At 39.3% G+C, this 24,675-nt stretch overlaps 3 protein-coding genes across 5 annotated transcripts in view; 2 read left to right on the plus strand and 1 right to left on the minus strand.

Annotated features, from left to right (window-relative positions):
• Positions 1-1,926: 1,926 nt before the first annotated feature.
• On the plus strand, positions 1,927-5,428 carry LOC143885624 ((-)-germacrene D synthase-like). Its single transcript, XM_077389819.1, has 7 exons — positions 1,927-2,153; positions 2,246-2,507; positions 2,612-2,984; positions 3,362-3,583; positions 3,706-3,844; positions 3,992-4,240; positions 4,810-5,428. Exons 1-7 carry the CDS (start codon positions 2,010-2,012, stop codon positions 5,098-5,100), a joined length of 1,680 nt encoding a protein of 559 aa, XP_077245934.1. The 5' UTR covers positions 1,927-2,009; the 3' UTR covers positions 5,101-5,428.
• A 6,670-nt stretch (positions 5,429-12,098) lies between these two features.
• The window catches only part of LOC143875902 (protein FAR-RED IMPAIRED RESPONSE 1-like), a 38,020-nt gene continuing 25,443 nt past the window's right edge, over positions 12,099-24,675 (minus strand). For 2 of the 3 annotated variants that reach the window (XM_077377500.1, XM_077377496.1), the window contains exon 6: positions 12,099-12,350. The gene's annotated coding sequence lies outside the window, so the exon portion shown is untranslated. The remainder of the gene's footprint in view (positions 12,351-24,675) is intronic. The other variant, XM_077377508.1, reaches the window with a different exon arrangement.
• On the plus strand, positions 18,502-21,956 carry LOC143885636 ((-)-germacrene D synthase-like). Its single transcript, XM_077389821.1, has 7 exons — positions 18,502-18,691; positions 18,783-19,044; positions 19,149-19,521; positions 19,899-20,120; positions 20,243-20,381; positions 20,529-20,768; positions 21,338-21,956. The coding sequence occupies exons 1-7, from the start codon at positions 18,548-18,550 to the stop codon at positions 21,626-21,628; spliced, it is 1,671 nt and encodes a 556-aa protein (XP_077245936.1). The 5' UTR covers positions 18,502-18,547; the 3' UTR covers positions 21,629-21,956.

A 24,675-nucleotide genomic window follows, 5' to 3' on the forward strand; every position in this document is an offset into this window, starting at 1 on the left:
CATAGTGATTTTTCGGTTTCCATCGGTTTTCTGACGTTTTATCGGGTTTTGGGACGGGCGATGACGTAGCGTGGTCCCTTTACAGGGATTGTCCTCGCTGAGCCCAACGATAGGTCATGACGATCGCGAGACTTGTCCGATCTTCAGCAGATTAGGATCGTTGGGCTTGATTCCTTTTGAATCGCCCTCTGAGCCTATCGTGTGTTCCATCTTCTTTCCCCTGGCATTTTTGGTTCTCACATGCCGTTGATTTTCCGATTTCTTTCTTTTCTTACACCTTTTAACTTGCTGTGTACTTATCTTAGATTTCTCATGCATTCTAGTTTGTTTGTTCTTCTAGCGTGCGAGCGATTGCCATTTTCTTAGTCTTATCTCTTGCATAGGCTCACATGCTAGTGTGTTTACTTTACTGCTTTGATTGCTTAGCTATAGCATTTATCCATTCATCTTAGCTTGATTATCTGTCTAAACTTAGATATTTGCTTTCCTTATCTCATTATATCTATCATTATCTGCTTAGATGTAGCTATGCATGCGATTGTTTATTGCTTTCTTAGATGTGATGAGTTAGGATTAGATGCGATGAGTTAGGATTTGGATGTTCATTTTCTTTGCCCATCCCCGGGTCATGCATGCTTAGATAGACGTTTTCTCGGGGATGATTGTTCCCATTTCACATGATTTTTGCCCAAAACTCTTCAAAGTTAATAATAAATGGCATAAGAGACCAGGTGCTTGCACTTGGGCGAATTGGGGGCGCCTAACCCCTTCCCCATTCGTCATCAGGCACGGACCTTTTGTATCTCTGTTTATCTGTTGCGACAGAGCACAGCATGGGATCCAGGGCCCACTTCCTTGGATGGCGACTCTTTCTTTGTTTAAGGTACGCCTCGAATCCGGGCTAGTCCCCTAAGTCGAGATGTATCTTATTTTACATCGCCACTCATGCTGTGAGGGGCACTCTGCCGAAAGTTCCTTGGTGGAGCTCTCATTCACGTGGATGATCCTGAGACTTGTCTGGGGGCACGTCCCCCCGCCTCTCTCGGATCGGGGTCCACATCCAGTTGTGGAGTTGTGGCTTGTGAGGCAGCTTTTTATCAGATGGAGACGGAAAGCCAGACGCAACGTGAAAAGTCAGAGATCTCTCTCTCTCTCTCTCTGACGTGAGAAAGCTACTTCGGTACGGTGATTACAACTAGCATGTGTAACTTTTTTTTTTACATCATTTGGGATGTGACATATTTAATTTTTTTTTAGTTTGGACTTAGAGATGATGGGGCTGTCCTGAGTAAAAGAGTGAGGCGAATAAATCATTTTTATGGGTGGGAACCCAATATATGTTCCCAAAATGAGATAACAAGAATAAGAGTGGTGTGCAGATACAGTAAATATTCCTATGAAACTGTTGATCTAAACCGCTCATTTGGTGGTATCCAACATAGATCAAACTCTGATTTAACAAGATAATTCTAGTCATTGGGACATGGAAAGTTAAATACGTCCTTAGTTTTACCCTACACATTGTAACAGCATAAATTAATTCGAAGGCCGGTTAACCAATGTAAGGTAATTAAGCAGGTTACTCAGAATTAGTTTACCCCAAAATAGGTTACCCTCTTATATTTACCCTCACTGGAACATACCCTTAGTGAATGTTATACTTACTGATCAATGGTTAATGCACATGATAGTCACATTTTTTCCATACATTTGTTAGGTTTTTTCTACTTGGAATGAAGTCAGTCCAATTCTATGAGTGTACGAGGATACAAAGTAGAAAGTGACACCCAACCAGCCCCCCTATCAACACACACATACAACCTCTCGTTTTCTAGCAATTTGTTTCATCGACATCATTATTATATTTCTTTATTTCGTCATTGGATTCTTAGTTATAGCAATTCTCCATTTGCTGCTGTCTATAAACACCGATTCATGTGACACCTTCATCACAAAACACAATACCACCCTTAACTTCCTTTGTTTGATTTCTCCCTTTACATATTCCTATGGCCCTTACAACTGCAACCTCCTCTTTTGGCTCCAACTGCAAACCAATCGAAAATGGAAACCCACAAATCAATCGCAAATCAGCAGCGTTTCCTCCAAGCATTTGGGGCGATCACTTCCTTGCCTACTCCCGTGATCAAATGGTAATAGAAGAGAGCTCATTTATTTTGAATTATAGCGTACTTCGTTGTAATAGTAGCTAATGTATATTTTGTTTCTGAATGGTACCATGCAGAAGTTGGATGGATGGACTAAGCGGATTGAAGAATTGAAGGAAGAAGTGAAAAGAATGCTAAGCAGTGCCCAGGGGTCACAACAAGAAATAGAATTGATTGACCTGCTTCAACGTCTTGGAGTGGCATATCACTTTGAAAAGGAGATTAACGAGGCATTGCATCAAATATTTGAATCCCATACATATGTTGCTGATGATGATCTATTTGTTGTTTCTCTCCAATTTCGACTACTAAGACAACATGGGTTCAATGTGTCTTCTGGTAAATCCTTTTTCATTTCTATTCTTCACTGCCAGAACTTGTGCTACTCTAACTCGTTCACATTCACATTCTTTATAACTATGAATTCGTGAGTTTTGAAACAGATGTATTTAGCAAGTTTAAAGACGAGCAGGGGAACTTCAATACCGCGTTGATTAGTGATATGAGGGGCCTATTAAGCTTGTTTGAAGCAGCAAATCTCAGCACACAAGGAGAGGATGTATTAGATGAGGCCATTACATTTACGCGGAAACACCTTATGTCTGGTATAAGCCATCTCGATTCTAATCTTGCAACACAGGTAGAGCATGCCTTAGAGATTCCCTTGTGGAAGAGATTACCAAGGCTAGAGCATAGGCATTACATCTCAATATACCAGCAGCACGAGGCGCGAAATGATGTGCTGCTAGAGTTTGCAAAGTTGAATTTCAATCTCTTACAATCATTGCACCAAAGAGAGTTAAAAGATCTTACTGAGTAAGTTTGTTTTATTGCGTGAAGATTATATCCTATAGAATTATTAAAATTATGACTAATGTGCTATAGTGAACCAATCAAGGCTTCTGGCGCTTTATAAAAAATAAATGAGATTTTCATCATCCTCGGCATATAATCTATGCTAGATACAATGGGGAAAGACCAGTTATGTCATTGAACATTTTTAATTCTACTTGATTACAAATAAAAATAAGAATTGCATTATATTTGTGCATCATAAATGCCGGGCCTATAAGAAGAAATTAGACATGACCCTTCTTATTCCTGAAGAAATTATACACCCCCTCCTTATTCCCCCATAACCATAAACATTTGAGCTCTCTAACTAACACGGACTACATTTATATCTCCTACAGGTGGTGGAAGGACATGGATCTTATAGGAACCATGCCTTTTGCTAGGGATCGATTAGCAGAATTATACCTTTTTTGGGTGAATGCAGTGTATTTTGAACCGCAATACACTCGATCTAGAATGTGGAGTTCAAAAATTTTATCACTGATATCAACTATTGATGACTTTTATGACGTGTACGGTACCATTGAAGAACAACGATTATTCACCGATGCAATTGATAGGTACTTGATTTACATTTATCTTTAATTTCTATAGCTTTTGTTAAAGATCTCTTCTTAATTCGATGTGGAAGTCATCAATTCATCAAGAACCACGAATGTTAATGGCTACTTGATTTGATTAGGTGGGATGTTGAGGCCATACATCACATTCCCAAATACATGGAAGTGTGTTATCTTGCACTTATTGATGTCGTCAACGAAATAGAAGAGGAACTTGCAGCCGAAGGAAACTCCTATCGTATACCATACTTAAAAGGAGGAGTAAGACCACTGAATCGGCATAAAGCTTTAGAAATCTTATGAATATATACTAATGTTATTAGAGGAAGAAAACCTTGTCTTTCCATGTTTATGATAATATTTATTTTCTGATATTACGGTTGAATGATCGACTTCATTTTATCGCAGATTAAAGGTTTAACGAGGGCATATTTGACTGAATCCGAATGGTACATCAAGGGATACGTACCTCTATTAAATGAGCATTTAAGCATCTCTTTGATCAGTTGCGGTTATCCTCTGTGCACTATCCTTAGTTTTGTTGGTATGGGTGAAATTGCAACAAAGGAGGCATTTGATTGGACAAGCAGAAGACCTAAGGTTGTTATGGATGCAGCACTAGTTTGCCGACTCCGAGACGACATCGTGGGAGGCAAGGTAGGTTATTGGTTTATGTGAAAATATAGAGACAAAAAAGGATACCATTGAGAAAATGAAATATTCCAAGTGGATGTGAAAATATGAAGCAATATGGAAACAATCATGTTATTCATGTGTCCCATTATTGAAGGGAAAGCATCCTCCCTTGGGGCCCACTTATTGTTATTCTTTAGAAAATTATTTCTCTTACTTTCCCATTCATAAAAATGATAAAACACTCAAAAATAGGAGAAGAAATTCTCCAAAAAAATTTCTTATTTTCTAGTCTTCATAAAATGAACCACTTACACCACCCATGTACCACGTATTTCTTAAGAAATTACCTTCTTTGCAACTTAAAAACTGATCTTACATAGCGAAAGGGTTTAACCTATTTCTCACTTAGAAGTTTTTTTATATGACAACCGTTAAGTTATGGATTAAAGACAACTTTTGTACCCCAAAAAAACTCAACAACATAGCACAAGCATCAACTATTTAAGATACGTGAGATAAAAAGATAAAATATCTAAGTATTTTTATATCAACTTTAACATTATTATTTTTTGTTTCTATGGCATTTGAAGTTTGAAGAAGAACGAGGTCATGTTGCATCGACTATCCAATGTTATATGAAGGAGCATGGGGCCTCAGAGCAGCAGGTGTGCGATAAGTTTGAAGAAATGATTATGATTGCCTGGAAAGACATAAATCAAGCATGCATTGAACAACCTGTCTCCCTTACTCTCCTTATGCGAATCGTCAATCTCACACGTGTGATGGAAGAACTATACAAATATGACGATGGATACACCTTTCCCGGCGGCGCGACCAAAGAACGTATCACCTTGTTGTTTGTTGATCCCATTCCCCTTTAATAATAGATGTGGTTTATTAAGATATCCTTATGGTTTGGATGTGTTTTAGAAAGAGATTGATCAACTTATTATTGTTGGATATAATATGTTATAGGGTCAAAAATACCTTGTTTTTAATATTTTTCAGAATGTATAAGAGATTTATCATATTATTATTACTGGTTGTAATAAGGAACAATGTTTATAAGACTGTGTTTACTAAGTTGTCTAAATGTCGTATATGTTTCGTACCAAATTGCATACTTTTTTGGAGTGACATGAGAAATATGTCTATAACATAGCACAAGGTGAAGGGGAAAAATGAATAAAGTGATAACATATTTGATTATGGCAATTGTTGATTACATTTACCACAGTAGAAATTTTAAGTACCAAAGCACGATTCCTTATACCTTACAATGGCTCAAATACTCTTACAAACATACTTTCCCATAGACCATTCATAGAAGCAATAATTTAGAAAGTAGCTAATGAAAATGAGAAGATAAAATCCCTTTAGTGGAAAAGGTATACTATTCATCAGTGTTCGAGGTATAAATGTCAACCCCGAACTGCGCCTGTGTCCAGGCACGTGACAGTACCACACACCAGCAAACAAGACCCAAAGATGTGCAAGGCTACAATATCAAGCAATATCATCGTTTGGATACGCGGATTTTAGAATCCAGGTTTTTAGTTTGAAAACAGTGTAAAAGAGGGTTAGAGACAAGAGAAAAGACGGACCAGCCGTCGTTTTTTACTCATTTTTTACTTCTCTCCCTTCTTTCCATCAGCAAGAGAGTAGAAGATCCTCCCATTTTCCAGGTTTTAGAAATCTCAGGCTGCAGGAGAGATTTTTAAAACCTGATTTTCTTGCTTAAAATCCAAGAAACGCTGCCAAGACAGCACAAAGCAGCCTGATCATGAACCCTCTTTTACACTGATTTCAAACTAAAAACCTGGATTCTAAAATCCTCGTATCCAAACAGCCCCAAAAATCATCTCACACCCATCTTATTAACCAACAAGACCGATACAGAGACCCTTGCATCCTCGAAACGAGCAAGCAACACAATAATGAATGGTGAAGCACAACACCATCTGGGTTCTTAAGTTAAGGACTCGCAATCCTCAATACTCAATACGTAGGGCATACCGCCCAAGCCTCTAGGGCATGCCCAAAGCAACCCACGTGCCAGGTATACCACCATGCCTCTAGGGCACGCCCAGATACTGGGTTATACCGCCCATGCCTCCAGGGCACTCCCAAAGCTACCCACATATCGAATATCTCTAGATACTAAGGTATACAGCCCATGCCTCTAGGGCACTCCGAAAGCAACCAGAGTATCATATACATAAACACAACGCAATCCGACGCATCACACAACGTCACGCCACAAACCCGGGCCCGTGTAACTGTAATACCCAGTCCTAATGTAGGAAACCCTATTCTTAGATGGGTGTCTTGATCAAAATTGGGAATAAAATTTTGAAGCTTATATGGGGTGCCATTACTAAAAAGGAGCTTAATTATTTTTATTTTTATTTTTGTTTTCATATAGTTCGACAGGTAGGGCTGCAACAGGGTCGGGTTGGGTCGGGTTTTTCAAAACCCTAGCACAACCCTAGATCGCATTATCTCGGCCCTGACCCTCCCTGACCCTGAGTCAGGGCCGAAAAACCTCAACCCATTGCCCGCCCTGATTGGCCCTGATTGGGCAGGGCCGGGCTGGCCCTGATTGACTCGAGTGCAAATACTTGTTAAGAGTGCCAAAAATAAAGCAACCACATATCATATAGAACAAAATGATCAATAAACAGAGAAATGGAACAAAATAAGACAATATGAATTCAACAACATGACGGGCAGCAGAGACAATTAATAATAATAATCTAAAGAAACATCAATCCAAGATAATAGAAAACATTAGCAAAGGAAACATGCACAAATGGTTAAATTCTATAATAGAAAACTTAGGGTCGGGTCGGGCCGGGTCAGGGTGACCCGAGAACGGGGATTGTCATCAATCAAGGTTCTCAACAAATTTCTCAATGATCGGTTTACAACTTCGGTTTGCCCATCAGTTTGAGGGTGGAACACAGTGCTATACTGCAGTGTGGTTCCAATACTCTTCCATAATTGACGCCAAAAGTGACTAAGGAACTTCGTGTCTCGGTCTGAAGTGATGGTATTTGGTACTCCATGCATTCCGAAGATTTCTTTGAAAAATAAGCTAGCAATGCGTGAGGCATCCATAGTCTTTCGGCAAGGTATGAAATGTGCCATTTTGGAAAATCTATCAACGACCACAAATATGGAATCCATTCCTCGGTGTGTCCGTGGCAATCCAAGGACAAAATCCATGGATATATCCTCCCATGGTGCATGTGGTATAGGCAAAGGCAAATAGAGACCGGCATTTGTAGTTTGTCCCTTACCAATTTGGCAATTTCGGCATCTCATAACATAACGATGTACATCCCGTTTCTGATGTGGCCAAAAGTACTTTGCTGAAACAAGTTGGAGAGTTTTGTCACGACCGAAATGACCTTCATTATGTATCTCACCAATCACCTTTTGCCGAAGAGAGCAATCCGGTACACATAAGCGATTTCCTTTGAAGAGAAAACCATCACATAAGGTGAAATCAGCAAGCTTCTCATCTTGAGCATATGATATAAGTTTGGAGAAGTATTCATCCTCCATGTATAGCTGTTGGAATGAGTCAAAGCCGAGCACAGTAGTGAGCATGGTATTGAGCAAGCTTTTCTTTCGGCTGAGAGCATTGGCAACCTGATTTTGTACACCCGCCTTGTGCTTGATGTTGAAGGTGAAATCTTGAAGATATTCCGCCCATTTTGCACGCCGAGAATTTAGCTTTTGTTGACCTGAAATGTACTTCAATGCTTCATGGTCAGTGTACAAAATAAATTCTCTATGGATTAGGTATTGCCTCCAATGCTCAAGTGTGAGAAACAAGGCATAAAACTCCAAATCATAGGTACTATATTTGAGTTTGGCACCATTCAACTTCTCACTGAAGAATGCAATGGGACGTCCTCCTTGGCTTAGAACTCCTCCTATGCCGGTTCCGGATGCATCACAATGAACCTAAAAAATGAGATCGAAGTTGGGAAGCGCAAGGACCGGGGCTGTACATAACTTTTCCTTGAGTTGTTCAAAGCTTCTTTGGGCTTCAATGGTCCACTCAAAAACACCTTTCTTCATACAAGAAGTGAGTGGGGCAGCAATAGAACTGAAGTGTGCAATGAATCGTCGGTAGAAGGAAGCTAGGCCATGAAAACTTCGAACTTCATGCACGTTTATTGGGGTTGGCCATTCTTGGATCACCTTGATCTTGGCATCATCAACTGAAATCCCTTCTCTTGAAATGTTAAATCCAAGGAATAGGATTTGTGGCACCATGAAGTAACACTTTTCAGGGGCTGCAAATAAGCGTGCTTGCCTTAGCAAGCGTAACACATCTTGAAGGTGCTGCAAGTGCTCATTAGTAGTCCTACTAAAAATTAAAATATCATCAAAATAAACAACCACAAAACGTCCAAGATACGGCTTTAGAACCTGTGTCATGAACCTCATGAAGGTGGAAGGTGCATTAGACAATCCAAATGGCATGACTAGCCACTCAAATAGTCCATCTTTGGTCTTGAATGCTGTCTTCCATTCATCTCCGGGCTCGATTCGGATTTGATGATATCCACTCTTTAAGTCTAACTTTGAGAATATGGTGGCACCGAAAAGTTGGTCCAAGAGATCATCAAGACGAGGGATCGGAAAGCGGTATTTGATGGTGATTTTGTTGATGGCTCTACTATCAACAAACATTCTCCAAGTGCCATTTTTCTTCGGCACCAAAAGGGCTGGAATGGCACATGGGCTGAGGCTCTCCCTTATGAAACCTTTGTTCAATAGTTCCATGATTTGCCGTTGTAGTTCTTCATGCTCCACTGGACTCATCCGATAGTGAGCTAGGTTGGGTAAAGATGCACGGGGCAGCAAGTCAATTTGGTGCTGAATGTCTCTCATGGGGGGAAGGCCAGAGGGAAGGTCTAATGGAAATATATCTTTAAATTCTTTCAAAAGAGGCTTGACTTCGTTCGGAATTATTGGTGCAACCACATTGTTACAGTGTAAATGGGGGAGATTTCGATGAGGACACCTATTTACAGGCATTAGAGGAACCAAAAATTGTAGAGAGAGAGAGAGAGAGAGAGATTACATGATTTTTGTGATTTAGTTCATCTTTGAACATGTTATGATGAAAATCAACTACAGGGTTATCGTTATTTTTTGCTTTAATTCGTATTCTAGCTTGGTATGTGATCCAAATTGATTCTTGGGTCATCTTCTTCCTGGGCCCTCTTCTGTCTGTCTGTCTGATATGACATAGCATTATCCTCGCTAATTATCTGGGGTGTGATAAAAGACGAAGAAGGTGAGTGGAAAAAGTAGTAGGGGTGTCATTACCAATATAGATTTTGTTTAGATACATGTACACTCCAGACTCTGTGAGTTTAGATCCTTAACAAGATAAGGAATTCCCATGAAAGCTATTGATGTGTGTTGGGTTTCATTTCAGCCCCTGAAAATTCACATGACAAAGGAAGACAGTTGCGTCCACAACCTCCTCTCCTTCCTCTCACTTTCAGAAACAGAATTATTGCTTGTAGGACAGCAAAATTACACAAATGAAATGCCAAAATAGTTTACACAGTTCATGTTCGCAGATTTCGCCCACACCGTACACGTGGCACATGTCATTGCGCATTGATCACCCAGTTGGTTAACAGTGACAGACTTTAATTTCTGACCTGCCACAGCAATGGCCATTAGGCTTTCTCCTAACAACCACTTGTTGGGGCTGACTGTGTCATGTGGATGTGATCTGATCCATTAATCTGACACCAAAGCTCTTTGATCGGATGATCCTAGACCCTTGATCCATCAGGCCTCATTTATAGCTTTGTGGAGGAAAAAAAAAAGGATAAACCAGTGATTTTTGTAGTCTGTTTGGATTGCAAGAATTTTGTGGAGACATCTGAGCAGGACTACGTTTTTGCAAGCGAAGTAGACAAGGAACCATGACTATTCCTATTTCTAAGCGAAGTAGACAAGTCATGGGAGTTCCTTCTCAGTTGATTATTCCTATTTCTTCTAGCTTTCTTTTAATTCTTTTTGATATATCTTTTCTAGCTTGGCGCCGATTCAGGTCCCTGAGTATCTCTGTTTTATATTTATTTTAATGAATCTCTGGTCGGGATCCGCCTAACCCCAGCTTACCGATCAAAAAAAAAAAAAAAGTAAACAAGGAACCAACCTTACTCAATTTTTTTTATGTAGTGAAGGTGGTACGATGAAAGTACCATCCTTGATATTTGATCCAACAACAGCCCAGCCTCCTAAAAAGTGGGCTGCTGTTGGATCAAATATCAAGGGCTCACACTGTACTTGAGGCTCGGGCACCAGAAATTCATTCATATCATATCCCTCTAAATCGTGGAAAGAACCAAAATTCTAAAGAAATTTTTTTTGTCAGAAATGTTTCTGTTGCAATCCAAACCCCTAAGTCAAAACATGTTTAAAAATTCCCACGCTCGTAGAAACAGATAACAAAAAGTAGGTATTTGCTAGGGACCATGCAGAAAGCATTTCGGGGACCAGCTCTTGCATGAGGGAGCAGCCACCCATTAATTCATCCTATGTGGCTGCTCTCTCATGCAACAACAGTTCCAAAAATTGTAAATTTGAGGGAGTGGATAAGGCAAGAGAATGAGCTGTAAATTTGGGGGAAAATCCATCATCTCATCAGCATATTTTATTTCCCTATATTTAGGGACTTGTAGGGCATATTTTATTTTACATTTTGAAGGACTTTACTAGTAGGTTACTAGTAAAGTGTGGTGTTATGTGACTTGGAGTTACAAAAAAGGCTCCAGAACCTCGCAGGACTACTAACACACGACTCTTACTTGTCAGCCCCTTCTCTGCTGAGATGGCACCCTTTAACTGCCACCAAAAAACACTTTTGAAAGGATAGTTTTGTGGTAGTAGGGCTGCAGGATTTATCTCTCTTATCCATGGTTTAAAATTTCGACCGAAATCCGAAATTTCGGTTTTCGGTGGGGACCGAAACCGGTATTTGGCGAAATTAGAAATTTCGCCATTGTCTGAAACTTCGAGAAAATGACTTTTTTATTTTAAAAAAAAAACGTTAAAGAATTTTGGCCGTAATTTCGAAATTTGTCTCCGGAATTTCGAACGAGAGTACCAAATTTCGTCCAAAATTTCAGAATTTCAGTCGAAATTTCAGTTTTAGGGAAGACCGAAACCGGTACTGAAATCGAAATTTTAAACCCTGCTCTTATCTCTCTTTCTCTCTCACCTCTACTCTACAAGGGGAATACTGGCCCTCCCTTGACAACCAAATACACTGTGGGGGTTCACCACTAATCCACCAAGAGATTACTACCCCCAACTACTCTACCAGTTGACTACTTACTAACTGCTTTACTAGGACACAAGTGTGCATCCAAAAGGCACTATACCATGGTCTGGGCCATGCCCTGAAACCTATGACACTGGAAGATGGTAAGCCATCATATAGTCCTACAAACCCATGGTTGAAAAAGAGAAGCCCTGAAACCTATGACACTGGATAATGGTTAGTGTCACAGTGCCAAATCCAAAGCCTTGGTCCCATGGCCTTCTTCCCACCTTGATGTTCCAAGTGCACATTGGCAAAGGTGCAAGGTGCCACCAGCCAATGTGTGTGTGCCAACACTTTAAGGGGCTGACAGTAAACCAATATATAGTCCTACAAATACATGGTTGAAACAGAGAAGCTAGCATTCCACAACATTGAACAAGAGGACATTCATATCGACCTGAGGACTAGGATCATCTGTTGGAGATTTTTGCACACATGGCTCCTCAAGGTCGGCCAACCAGATGAACAATTTGGATCATTCAAACAGCGGTCTTGATCCGTAGGAGTTAAAAAAAAGTCCCCTTTATATGACCAAACACCAAAATCCTCGAAGTTGGTCACAGAGGGAGCTCCAAAATATGCATTTGAACTTTGTATCGGCAAAAAGGTTTAGACTTCCTTGCCTGGCAACACAAAATGATTTACTTCTGTGATTTAATACTGCCACATGGCAAGCACTTGCTGCATTCCAGACAAAATAATTGATAAAGACACGCCATATCACATTGATATCAAAAGGTGCAGTTGTTTATGCTGTTCCTGCATAAAAAAGAACCCAATTCATATTTTGCAAAATTTGGGTACTACACAAGAAACATACTGATGCTTTCGGCTTAAGTTCCATATAGATGTGCAAGTACCTGTTGCCAATTATGCAAAGAACCATAATCGCAGTTTGGTTGAAGATTGTAGAACCATCGAAGGATTTAACTTAACAACAAAAACCTAAACAGCTTCAAGAATTTTGGGGGTTTTTATAATTTCGTGTTATGCATGCCAATACAAGTACAGAGTAGGGGCTTCATGGCCATATTCAAAGAAGCAAATGTTGTTCCGGTGATCCTGTTTCATCTATGCAAGCAAAAGACAGGCAGGTTTTTACATATAGGGAATTCCAAGGGTAAGGCGAAGGGAAATGATATATTCGCCCCATTTTCTTTCTTGGGCCGGCCCCTTCAGTGTAAAGAGTAGTCATAAACATGGTTTTAAATTTCAGCCGAAATTTCAGATTTTGGTGAAGACCGAAACCGAAATTTGGCGAAAACCGAGATTTCGCCCTTTATCGGAATTTCGGTCCGAAATTTCGAGAAAATGTCATTTAAAAAAAAAAAAATTTGTTACAAAATTTCGGAATTTCCGAAAATTTGGTCCGAAATTTCGAACTGAAATATCAAATTTCGGATGTCCGTGGGGTCTGAAATTGGTACCGAAACCGAAATTTAAAACCTTGGTCATAAATACACTAGAGTGGGTTGCCTGGGGAAGAAAAGGGGGCGAATATATCACTTCCCTGGGGCGAAATGTTGCGAAATATACAAAGACGTATCCTTGGATGAATGGAATACAAGGCAGACAAGGCTAACAATGCTAACCGTTTAAAACATCCCCACCCATAGAAGGAACAGACAAACAGGCAAAATGCATAAAATACAAAAAAATTGTATCTTGACATCTAGTTACAACCACCACCAAGCTCCAATCTAATTAGTAGCTGCATATGGATATATAATTACAATATAATTGAGAATAGGAGGCCAAAAATCCAATCATTTTAACAAATCCAGAGAATAATAATTATAAATATTAGTTATAAAGACACCCAAACACCTGAGGGTTTGAGAAAGCAGGATGTCAAGAAATAGTTACGCTGCACTGAGGAATGAATTGCAAAGCCAACCAAACACGAATTACTCTGCAACTTGGGCACTGCTATGGTTTTACATGTTTGATGTAGGTAATAAGAGAACTTGGTAAATTTGCAACTGATGAATGAGGTCAAAAAGGTACTGTAAAAATTACAGACTTGCTGAAATAACTGGACATATCTTTAATTTGTTTGAAGAAAAAGTATGACAAGAAGATCAAAAGAAGAGGATCAATACCATTCAAAAAAAAATTCAAAAGAAGAGGATCAAGTGGCAAATTGCACTTAAAAGGTTATGGTATCAGAGCTAAAGGTTAGAGGATCATCCATTAACATTGAAAGGTTAGAAGATTCATTTCTCTTTCCTCTTCCCTCTCTCCTCCTCTTCTTTCTTTCTTTCTTTGGGTTTTTCATTAATCCCTACCAAAACCCTAACTCTCCCATATCTTTTTCTTTCTCGTCTTTTACCTCACCCTACATCTAACCAGAACCCCCCCTCCAATTTTTTTTTTGGGGTTTTTCATTCCCTCTCACAAAACCCTAGCCACACACCAAAACCTAGTTCTTCTTCATCTTTTTCACACCCTTCTTCATCTTTTTCACACCCCCTGGGATCGAGCATTCGATTCCCGCTTCGATTCCCACTCTAGCAACCTTGAGTAGGATTCTTCCCCGGGAGTCTTCTATTCCCGATTCGATTCCCGCTTTCGATTCCCGCTCTGGCAACCTTGATTCTACCTTCATCTTATGTCTTGTCATGTGTTCTCCAGAGTAGCCAAAGAGTAGCCAAAGTCTGGACCATCCATGCCCCTTCCAGGGTATGTGCTTTTAGTTTGGTGGCCTTCAAAAAAAGGATTCAGACGGTGGACTTCTTGAGAAAACGGGAAATGTTGATTGTAGATCATTGTGAACTTTGTATTGGGGCTGACGAATCGGTGGATCATTTGTTCTTACATTGTAAAGTGGCCTGGGAGGTGTGGAGCTAGGGCTGCAACAGGGTCGGGTTTTTCAAAACCCTAGCCCAACCCTGGATCCCATTATCTCGGCCCTGACCCGCCCTGACCCTGAGTCAGGGCCAGAAAACCTTAACCCATTACCCGCCCTACAGGGTATTGTGCTGGCCCTGGCCCACCCTGATTGGCCCTGATTGGGCAGGGGCGGGCCGGGCCGGGCCAACCCTAATTGACCCTAGTGCAAATACCTGTTAAGAGTGCCAAAAATAAAGCAACCACTTATCATATGGGGGAACTTCTAATCCAGTAGGCCCAAGTTGAGTTTAGGAAAAAAAATACACTTTAATGTATGTAAGGTGGGCCAAGGGGAGAGAAAGAACACTTTTTAGTTTGTATGACTTAAGGTGGGCCAGAGAGGCGGTAGTGACTTGTGGTCCAGTTGTGGAGTTGTGACTTGTGAGGCAGCTTTTTATCAGATGGAGACGGAACGCCAGACGCAACGTGAAAAGTCAGATCTCTCTCTCTCTCTCTCTCTCTCTGACGTGAGAAAGCTACTTCGGTGATGACAACTAGCATGTGTAACTTTTTTTTTTTACATCATTTAGGATGTGACATATTTAATTTTTTTTTAGTTCGGACTTAGAGATGAAGGGGCTGTCCTGAGTAAAAGAGTGAGGCGAATAAATCATTTTTATGGGCGGGAACCCAATATATGTTCCCAAAATGAGATAACAAGAATAAGAGTGGTGTGCAGATACAGTAAATATTCCTATGAAACTGTTGATCTAAACCGTTCATTTGGTGGTATCCAACTTTGTTGATCTAAAGATTATATGGCCTACTGCCCTACATATTTTGTTGATCTAAACTCTTCATTTGGTGGTATCCAACATAGATCAAACTCTGATTTAACAAGATAATTCTAGTCCACTCACTTGAACAGTGTAAACTGAATAAACATTCACACCCTACAATAATATGTAGTCATTGGGACATGGAAAGTTAAATACGTCCTTAGTTTACCCTACACATTGTAACAGCATAAATTAATTCGAAGGTAAACCAATGTAAGGTAATTAAGCAGGTTACTCAGAATTTGTTTACCCCAAAATAGGTTACCCTCTTATATTTACCCTCACTAGAATCAGAGTAACTGCACCTACTATTGCTAATACTACTACTGATATTTAGGGCTGGCAATTTCACCCGGATAAGCGGGGATCCGCCCCGCTTGGGGAGGGGATTCCCCGATTTGAGTGGGGAAGGGGAAGGGGATTTAAAAAATTCCCCGGTGCGGGGAAGGGGAGGAGAAGGGGATGGAGTTGGCCCCGCCCTGCATTAATGCCATTTTTTTCTTGTGTTTTTTTAAGTGTTTTTTTTTTGGGGAAAACTACTAGAAACCCCTTGGATCAAAACATATCTATAAGATTCTCCCAAAATTTTCATAATTTCCATTAGTACAGTTTTGTCCCTGACATAGCTTTTTAGGTTTCCTTTTACCCATAATCCATTGGGCATTGTCCCTCATTATATTAGTATATTACCCTTAGAAATCCCTAAAATCTCTCCCTCGAACCATCACTGTAAGGCAACATTAAATTCTTTGAAAATCTCCCTCCCCCAAATAAAGGCAACATCTCTCTGATGAGTGATGAGATTTTATATGGTGTGCGCTCGTATAGTCCATTATTTTTCAAAAAGTAATGTATGGGCTACGCCATAGGATGGTCCAAATCATTTCTTTGAAAAGATTTGAAACATGAAGGGCTGGTTTTCTATTTTGGGTGAAAATACACATTTGAGAAGCAAAAGTCGTTTTTTTTAAGGCCAATGGCACGGCTTCATAAATTCGAAAGTTAGTTTGGTTTATTCTATACTTAAAAGGATGGTTTTTAAAACCACGTGCTTGCACTTTCTCTCCCTTGTGATAGTTACAAAGAAGAAAAATAATCCTATATCATTCAAAAAAAATGTGCCACGCCCACAACCATGTATGCAGATCGCAACTAAAATTCTAAATCCATTTGAGGTTCCACAATTAATATCAAAATAATTCACCTCTCATGAGGTTCAATTAAGAATGGAATACCAAATCACTAATCTGTCTCTACTAACTTCTAAAAATTAAATAAATGAATCTAAGAATGTCAAAGCTAACTAAATCCACGCTCGCCCCATTCTCCATTCCGTGTCTCCAAACCTATTCCTCGTGATCTAAAAAACCAACATAGATAGAATGAGCTAACGCCTAGAGATTGAAAAAGTGTCGTCATATAACATAACAGATGGATCAAGTATGTAACATAACAATAAAACTCCATATTTATTAGAAAATTCATTACCGCTCATATTCCAATATCCAAACCGTTCATTTCATGGGCCCAATGTAAATAGGCCTTTCCTCGAAAATCATCTCCATATGATGATCTTAACGCGATCTGTAGATGCTGATCGGAGGGTTTGAGTCATCCTATAGTGATGATTTTATGGGCAAGGCCTATTTACGTTGTGGCCCAACAAATGAGCAGTTTGGATCTTCTAATCCATGGGGCCCAAGTTGATTTTAGGAAATAAATACACTTTAATGTATGTAAGGTGGGCCAAGGGGAGAGAAAGAACACTTTTTAGTTTTTATGACTTAAGGTGGGCCAGAGAGGCGGTCGTGAGGCGGCTTTTTATTAGGTGTGTACCTCATTTGGGATGTGGCATATTTGACTTTTTTTTGGTTCGGACTACAGATGATGGGGCTGTCCTGAGTAAAAGAGCGAGGCAAATAAATCATTTACCCATCTCATTTTTATGGGTGGGAACCCAATATATGTTCCCAAAATGAGATAACAAGAATAAGAGTGGTGTGCAGATACAGTAAATATTCCTATGAAACTGTTGATCTAAACCGTTCATTTGGTGGTATCCAACTTTGTTGATCTAAAGATTATATGGCCTACTGCCCTACATATTTTGTTGATCTAAACTCTTCATTTGGTGGTATCCAACATAGATCAAACTCTGATTTAACAAGATAATTCTAGTCCACTCACTTGAACAGTGTAAACTGAATAAACATTCACACCCTACAATAATATGTAGTCATTGGGACATGGAAAGTTAAATACGTCCTTAGTTTACCCTACACATTGTAACAGCATAAATTAATTCGAAGGTAAACCAATGTAAGCTAATTAAGCAGGTTACTCAGAATTAGTTTACCCCAAAATAGGGTACCCTCTTATATTTACCTTCACTAGAATCAGAGTAACTACACTTACTATTGCTAATACTACTACTGATATTTAGGGCTGGCAATTTCACCCGGAAAAGCGGGGATCCGCCCCGCTTGGGGAGGGGATTCCCCGATTTGAGTGGGGAAGGGGAAGGGGATTTAAAAAATTGCCCGGTGCGGGGAAGGGGAGGAGAAGGGGATGGAGTTGGCCCCGCCCCGCATTAATGCCATTTTTTTCTTGTGTTTTTTTAAGTGTTTTTTTTTTTTGGGGAAAACTACTAGAAACCCCTTGGATCAAAACATATCTACAAGATTCTCCCAAAATTTTCATAATTTCCATTAGTATAGTTTTGTCCCTGACATAGCTTTTTAGGTTTTCTTTTACCCATAATCCATTGGGCATTGTCCCTTATTATATTAGTAACAGCATAAATTAATTCGAAGGTAAACCAATGTAAGCTAATTAAGCAGGTTACTCAGAATTAGTTTACCCCAAAATAGGTTACCCTCTTATATTCACCCTCACTGGAACATACCCTTAGTGAATGTTATACTTACTGATCAATGGTTAATGCACATGATAATCACATTTTTTCCATACATTTGTTAGGTTTTTTCTACTTGGAATGAAGTCAGTCCAATTCTATGAGTGTACGAGGATACAAAGTAGAAAGTGACACCCAACCAGCCCCCCTATCAACACACACATACAACCTCTCGTTTTCTAGCAATTTGTTTCATCACGTATCTATGTTAGACGTCATTATTATATTTCTTTATTTCGTCATTGGATTCTTAGTTATAGCAATTCTCCATTTGCTGCTGTCTATAAATACCGATTCATGTGACACCTTCATCACAGAACACAATACCACCCTTAACTTCCTTTCTTTGATTTCTCCCTTTACATATTCCTATGGCCCTTATAACTGAAACCTCCTCTTTTGGCTCCAATTGCAATCCAATCGAAAATGAAAACCCACAAATCAATCGCAAATCAGCAGCGTTTCCTCCAAGCATTTGGGGCGATCACTTCCTTGCCTACTCCCATGATCAAATGGTAATAGAAGAGAGCTCATTTATTTTGAATTATAGCGTACTTCGTTGTAATAGTAGCTAATGTATATCTGTTTCTGAATGGTACCATACAGAAGTTGGATGGATGGACTAAGCGGATTGAAGAATTGAAGGAAGAACTGAAAAGTATGCTAAGCAGTGCCCAGGGGTCACACCAAGAAATCGAATTGATTGACCTGCTTCAACGTCTTGGAGTGGCATATCACTTTGAAAAGGAGATTAACGAGGCATTACATCAAATATTTGAATCCCATACATATGTTGCTGATGATGATCTATTTGTTGTTTCTCTCCAATTTCGACTACTAAGACAACATGGGTTCAATGTGTCTTCTGGTAAATCCTTTTTCATTTCTATTCTTCACTGCTAGAACTTGTGCTACTCTAACTCGTTCACATTCACATTCTTTATAACTTGACATTCGTGAGTTTTGAAACAGATGTATTTAGCAAGTTTAAAGACGAGGAGGGGAACTTCAATACCGCCTTGATTAGTGATATGAGGGGCCTATTAAGCTTGTTTGAAGCGGCAAATCTCAGCACACAAGGAGAGGATGTATTAGATGAGGCCATTACATTTATGCGGAAACACCTTATGTCTGGTATAAGCCATCTCGATTCTAATCTTGCAACACAGGTAGAGCATGCCTTAGAGATACCCTCGTGGAAGAGATTACCAAGGCTAGAGCATAGGCATTACATCTCAATATACCAACAACACGAGGCGCGAAATGATGTGCTTCTAGAGTTTGCAGAGTTGGATTTCAATCTCTTACAATCATTGCACCAAAGAGAGTTAAAAGATCTTACTAAGTAAGTTTGTTTTATTGCGTGAAGATTATATCCTATAGAATTATTAAAATTATGACTAATGAGCTATAGTGAACCAATCAAGGCTTGCGGCGCTTTATAAAAAATAAATGAGATTTTCATCATCCTCGGCATATAATCTATGCTAGATACAATGGGGAAAGACCAGTTATGTCATTGAACATTTTTAATTCTACTTGATTACAAATAAAAATAAGAATTGCATTATATTTGTGCATCATAAATGCCGGGCCTATAAGAAGAAATTAGACATGACCCTTCTTATTCCTGAAGAAATTATACACCCCCTTCTTATTCCCCCATAACCATAAACATTTGAGCTCTCTAACTAACACGGACTACATTTATATCTCCTACAGGTGGTGGAAGGACATGGATCTTATAGGAACCATGCCTTTTGCTAGGGATCGATTAGCAGAATTATACCTTTTTTGGGTGAATGCAGTGTATTTTGAACCGCAATACACTCGATCTAGAATGTGGAGTTCAAAAATTTTATCACTGATATCAACTATTGATGACTTTTATGACGTGTACGGTACCATTGAAGAACAACGATTATTCACCGATGCAATTGATAGGTACTTGATTTACATTTATCTTTAATTTCTATAGCTTTTGTTAAAGATCTCTTCTTAATTCGATGTGGAAGTCATCAATTCATCAAGAACCACGAATGTTAATGGCTACTTGATTTGATTAGGTGGGATGTTGAGGCCATACATCACATTCCCAAATACATGGAAGTGTGTTATCTTGCACTTATTGATGTCGTCAACGAAATAGAAGAGGAACTTGCAGCCGAAGGAAACTCCTATCGTATACCATACTTAAAAGGAGGAGTAAGACCACTGAATCGGCATAAAGCTTTAGAAATCTTATGAATATATACTAATGTTATTAGAGGAAGAAAACCTTGTCTTTCCATGTTTATGATAATATTTATTTTCTGATATTACGGTTGAATGATCGACTTCATTTTATCGCAGATTAAAGGTTTAACGAGGGCATATTTGACTGAATCCGAATGGTACATCAAGGGATACGTACCTCTATTCAATGAGCATTTAAGCATCTCTTTGATCAGTTGCGGTTATCCTCTGTGCACTATCCTTAGTTTTGTTGGTATGGGTGAAATTGCAACAAAGGAGGCATTTGATTGGGCAAGCAGAAGACCTAAGGTTGTTATGGATGCAGCACTAGTTTGCCGACTCCGAGACGACATCGTGGTATGTTATTGGTTTATGTGAAAATATAGAGACAAAAAAGGATACCATTGAGAAAATGAAATATTCCAAGTGGATGTAAAAATATGAAGCAATATGGAAACAATCATGTTATTCATGTGTCCCATTATTGAAGGGAAAGCATCCTACCTTGGGGCCCACTTATTGTTATTCTTTAGAAAATTATTTCTCTTACTTTCCCATTCATAAAAATGATAAAACACTCAAAAATAGGAGAAGAAATTCTCCAAAAAAATTTCTTATTTTCTAGTCTTCATAAAATGAACCACTTACACCAACCATGTACCACGTATTTCTTAAGAAATTACCTTCTTTGCAACTTAAAAACTAATCTTACATAACGAAAGGGTTTAACCTATTTCTCACTTAGAAGTTTTTTTATATGACAACCGTTAAGTTATGGATTAAAGACAACTTTTGTACCCCAAAAAAACTCAACAACATAACACAAACATCAACTATTTAAGATACGTGAGATAAAAAGATAAAATATCTAAGTATTTTTATATCAACTTTAACATTATTATTTTTTGTTTCTATGGCATTTGAAGTTTGAAGAAGAACGAGGTCATGTTGCATCGACTATCCAATGTTATATGAAGGAGCATGGGGCCTCAGAGCAGCAGGTGTGCGATAAGTTTGAAGAAATGATTATGATTGCCTGGAAAGACATAAATCAAGCATGCATTGAACAACCTGTCTCCCTTACTCTCCTTATGCGAATCGTCAATCTCACACGTGTGATGGAAGAACTATACAAATATGACGATGGATACACCTTTCCCGGCGGCGCGACCAAAGAACGTATCACCTTGTTGTTTGTTGATCCCATTCCCCTTTAATAATAGATGTGGTTTATTAAGATATCCTTATGGTTTGGATGTGTTTTAGAAAGAGATTGATCAACTTATTATTGTTGGATATAATATGTTATAGGGTCAAAAATACCTTGTTTTTAATATTTTTCAGAATGTATAAGAGATTTATCATATTATTATTAATGGTTGTAATAAGGAACAATGTTTATAAGACTGTGTTTACTAAGTTGTCTAAATGTCGTATATGTTTCGTACCAAATTGCATACTTTTTTGGAGTGACATGAGAAATATGTCTATAACATAGCACAAGGTGAAGGGGAAAAATGAATAAAGTGATAACATATTTGATTATGGCAATTGTTGATTACATTTACCGAAGTACAAATTTTAAGAACCAAAGCACGATTCCTTATACCTTACAATGGCTCAAATACTCTTACAAACATACTTTCCCATAGACCATTCATAGAAGCAATAATTTAGAAAGTAGCTAATGAAAATGAGAAGATAAAATCCCTTTAGTGGAAAAGGTATACTATTCATCAGTGTTCGAGGTATAAATGTCAACCCCGAACTGCGCCTGTGTCCAGCACGTGACAGTACCACACACCAGCAAATAAGACCCAAAGATGTGCAAGGCTACAAATATCAAGCAATATCATCGTTTGGATACGCGGATTTTAGAATCCAGGTTTTTAGTTTGAAAACAGTGTAAAAGAGGGTTAGAGACAAGAGAAGAAGCGGACCAGCCGTCGTTTTTTACTCATTTTTTACTTCTCTCCCTTCTTTCCATCAGCAAGAGAGTAGAAGATCCTCCCATTTTCCAGGTTTTAGAAATCTCAGGCTGCAGGAGAGATTTTTAAAACCTGATTTTCTTGCTTAAAATCCAAGAAACGCTGCCAAGACAGCACAAAGCAGCCTGATCATGAACCCTCTTTTACACTGATTTCAAACTAAAAACCTGGATTCTAAAATCCTCGTATCCAAACAGCCCCAAAAATCATCTCACACCCATCTTATTAACCAACAAGACCGATACAGAGACCCTTGCATCCTCGAGACGAGCAAGCAACACAATAATGAATGGTGAAGCACAACACCATCTGGGTTCTTAAGTTAAGGACTCGCAATCCTCATTACTCAATAAGTAGGGCATACCGCCCAAGCCTCTAGGGCATGCCCAAAGCAACCCACGTGCCAGGTATACCACCATGCCTCTAGGGCACGCCCTGTGAATATTGCCACCCAGATACTGGGTTATACCGCCCATGCCTCCAGGGCACTCCCAAAGCAACCCACATATCGAATATCTCTAGATACTAAGGTATACAGCCCATGCCTCTAGGGCACTCCGAAAGCAACCAGAGTATCATATACATAAACACAACACAATCCGACGCATCACACAACGTCACGCCACAAACCCGGGTCCGTGTAACTGTAATACCCAGTCCTAATGTAGGAAACCCTATCCTTAGATGGGTGTCTTGATCAAAATTGGGAATAAAATTCTGAAGCTTATATGGGGTGCCATTACTAAAAAGGAGCTTAATTATTTTTATTTTTATTTTTGTTTACATATACTTCGACAGGTAGGGCTGCAACAGGGTCGGGTTGGGCCGGGCTGGCCCTGATTGACTCGAGTGCAAATACTTGTTAAGAGTGCCAAAAATAAAGCAACCACATATCATATAGAACAAAATGATCAATAAACAGAGAAATGGGACAAAATAAGACAATATGAATTCAACAACATGACGGGCAGCAGAGACAATTAATAATAATAATCTAAAGAAACATCAATCCAAGATAATATAAAACATTAGCAAAGGAAACATGCACAGATGGTTAAATTCTATAATAGAAAACTTAGGGTCGGGTCGGGCCGGGTCAGGGTGACCCGAGAACAGGGATTGTCATCAATCAAGGTTCTCAACAAATTTCTCAATGATCGGTTTACAACTTCGGTTTGCCCATCAGTTTGAGGGTGGAACACAGTGCTATACTGCAGTGTGGTTCCAATACTCTTCCATAATTGACGCCAAAAGTGACTAAGGAACTTCGTGTCTCGGTCTGAAGTGATGGTATTTGGTACTCCATGCATTCTGAAGATTTCTTTGAAAAATAAGCTAGTAATGCGTGAGGCATCCATAGTCTTTCGGCAAGGTATGAAATGTGCCATTTTGGAAAATCTATCAACGACCACAAATATGGAATCCATTCCTCGGTGTGTCCGTGGCAATCCAAGGACAAAATCCATGGATATATCCTCCCATGGTGCATGTGGTATAGGCAAAGGCAAATAGAGACCGGCATTTGTAGTTTGTCCCTTACCAATTTGGCAATTTCGGCATCTCATAACATAACGATGTACATCCCGTTTCTGATGTGGCCAAAAGTACTTTGCTGAAACAAGTTGGAGAGTTTTGTCACGACCGAAATGACCTTCATTATGTATCTCACCAATCACCTTTTGCCGAAGAGAGCAATCCGGTACACATAAGCGATTTCCTTTGAAGAGAAAACCATCACATAAGGTGAAATCAGCAAGCTTCTCATCTTGAGCATATGATATGAGTTTGGAGAAGTATTCATCCTCCATGTATAGCTGTTGGAATGAGTCAAAGCCGAGCACAGTAGTGAGCATGGTATTGAGCAAGCTTTTCTTTCGGCTGAGAGCATTGGCAACCTGATTTTGTACACCCGCCTTGTGCTTGATGTTGAAGGTGAAATCTTGAAGATATTCCGCCCATTTTGCACGCCGAGAATTTAGCTTTTGTTGACCTGAAATGTACTTCAATGCTTCATGGTCAGTGTAAAAAATAAATTCTCTATGGATTAGGTATTGCCTCCAATGCTCAAGTGTGCGAAACAAGGCATAAAACTCCAAATCATAGGTACTATATTTGAGTTTGGCACCATTCAACTTCTCACTGAAGAATGCAATGGGACGTCCTCCTTGGCTTAGAACTCCTCCTATGCCGGTTCCGGATGCATCACAATGAACCTCAAAAATGAGATCAAAGTTGGGAAGCGCAAGGACCGGGGCTGTACATAACTTTTCCTTGAG

Source organism: Tasmannia lanceolata, unplaced genomic scaffold (assembly GCF_043159265.1).
Source record: "Tasmannia lanceolata isolate RefF3 unplaced genomic scaffold, GAP_Taslan_0.1 ptg000002l, whole genome shotgun sequence".
NCBI lineage: Eukaryota > Viridiplantae > Streptophyta > Magnoliopsida > Canellales > Winteraceae > Tasmannia > Tasmannia lanceolata.

Bases quoted from the DNA above. Each gene is read 5' to 3' on its own strand.
- LOC143885624 (XM_077389819.1), top strand. From the start codon at position 2,010: ATGGCCCTTACAACTGCAACCTCCTCTTTTGGCTCCAACTGCAAACCA. The intron at 2,985-3,361 runs GTAAGTTTGTTT...TATCTCCTACAG, and splicing joins GAGTTAAAAGATCTTACTGA to GTGGTGGAAGGACATGGATC. The intron at 3,845-3,991 runs GTAAGACCACTG...ATTTTATCGCAG, and splicing joins TACCATACTTAAAAGGAGGA to ATTAAAGGTTTAACGAGGGC.
- LOC143885636 (XM_077389821.1), top strand. From the start codon at position 18,548: ATGGCCCTTATAACTGAAACCTCCTCTTTTGGCTCCAATTGCAATCCA. The intron at 18,692-18,782 runs GTAATAGAAGAG...GGTACCATACAG, and splicing joins CCTACTCCCATGATCAAATG to AAGTTGGATGGATGGACTAA. The intron at 20,121-20,242 runs GTACTTGATTTA...TGATTTGATTAG, and splicing joins TTCACCGATGCAATTGATAG to GTGGGATGTTGAGGCCATAC.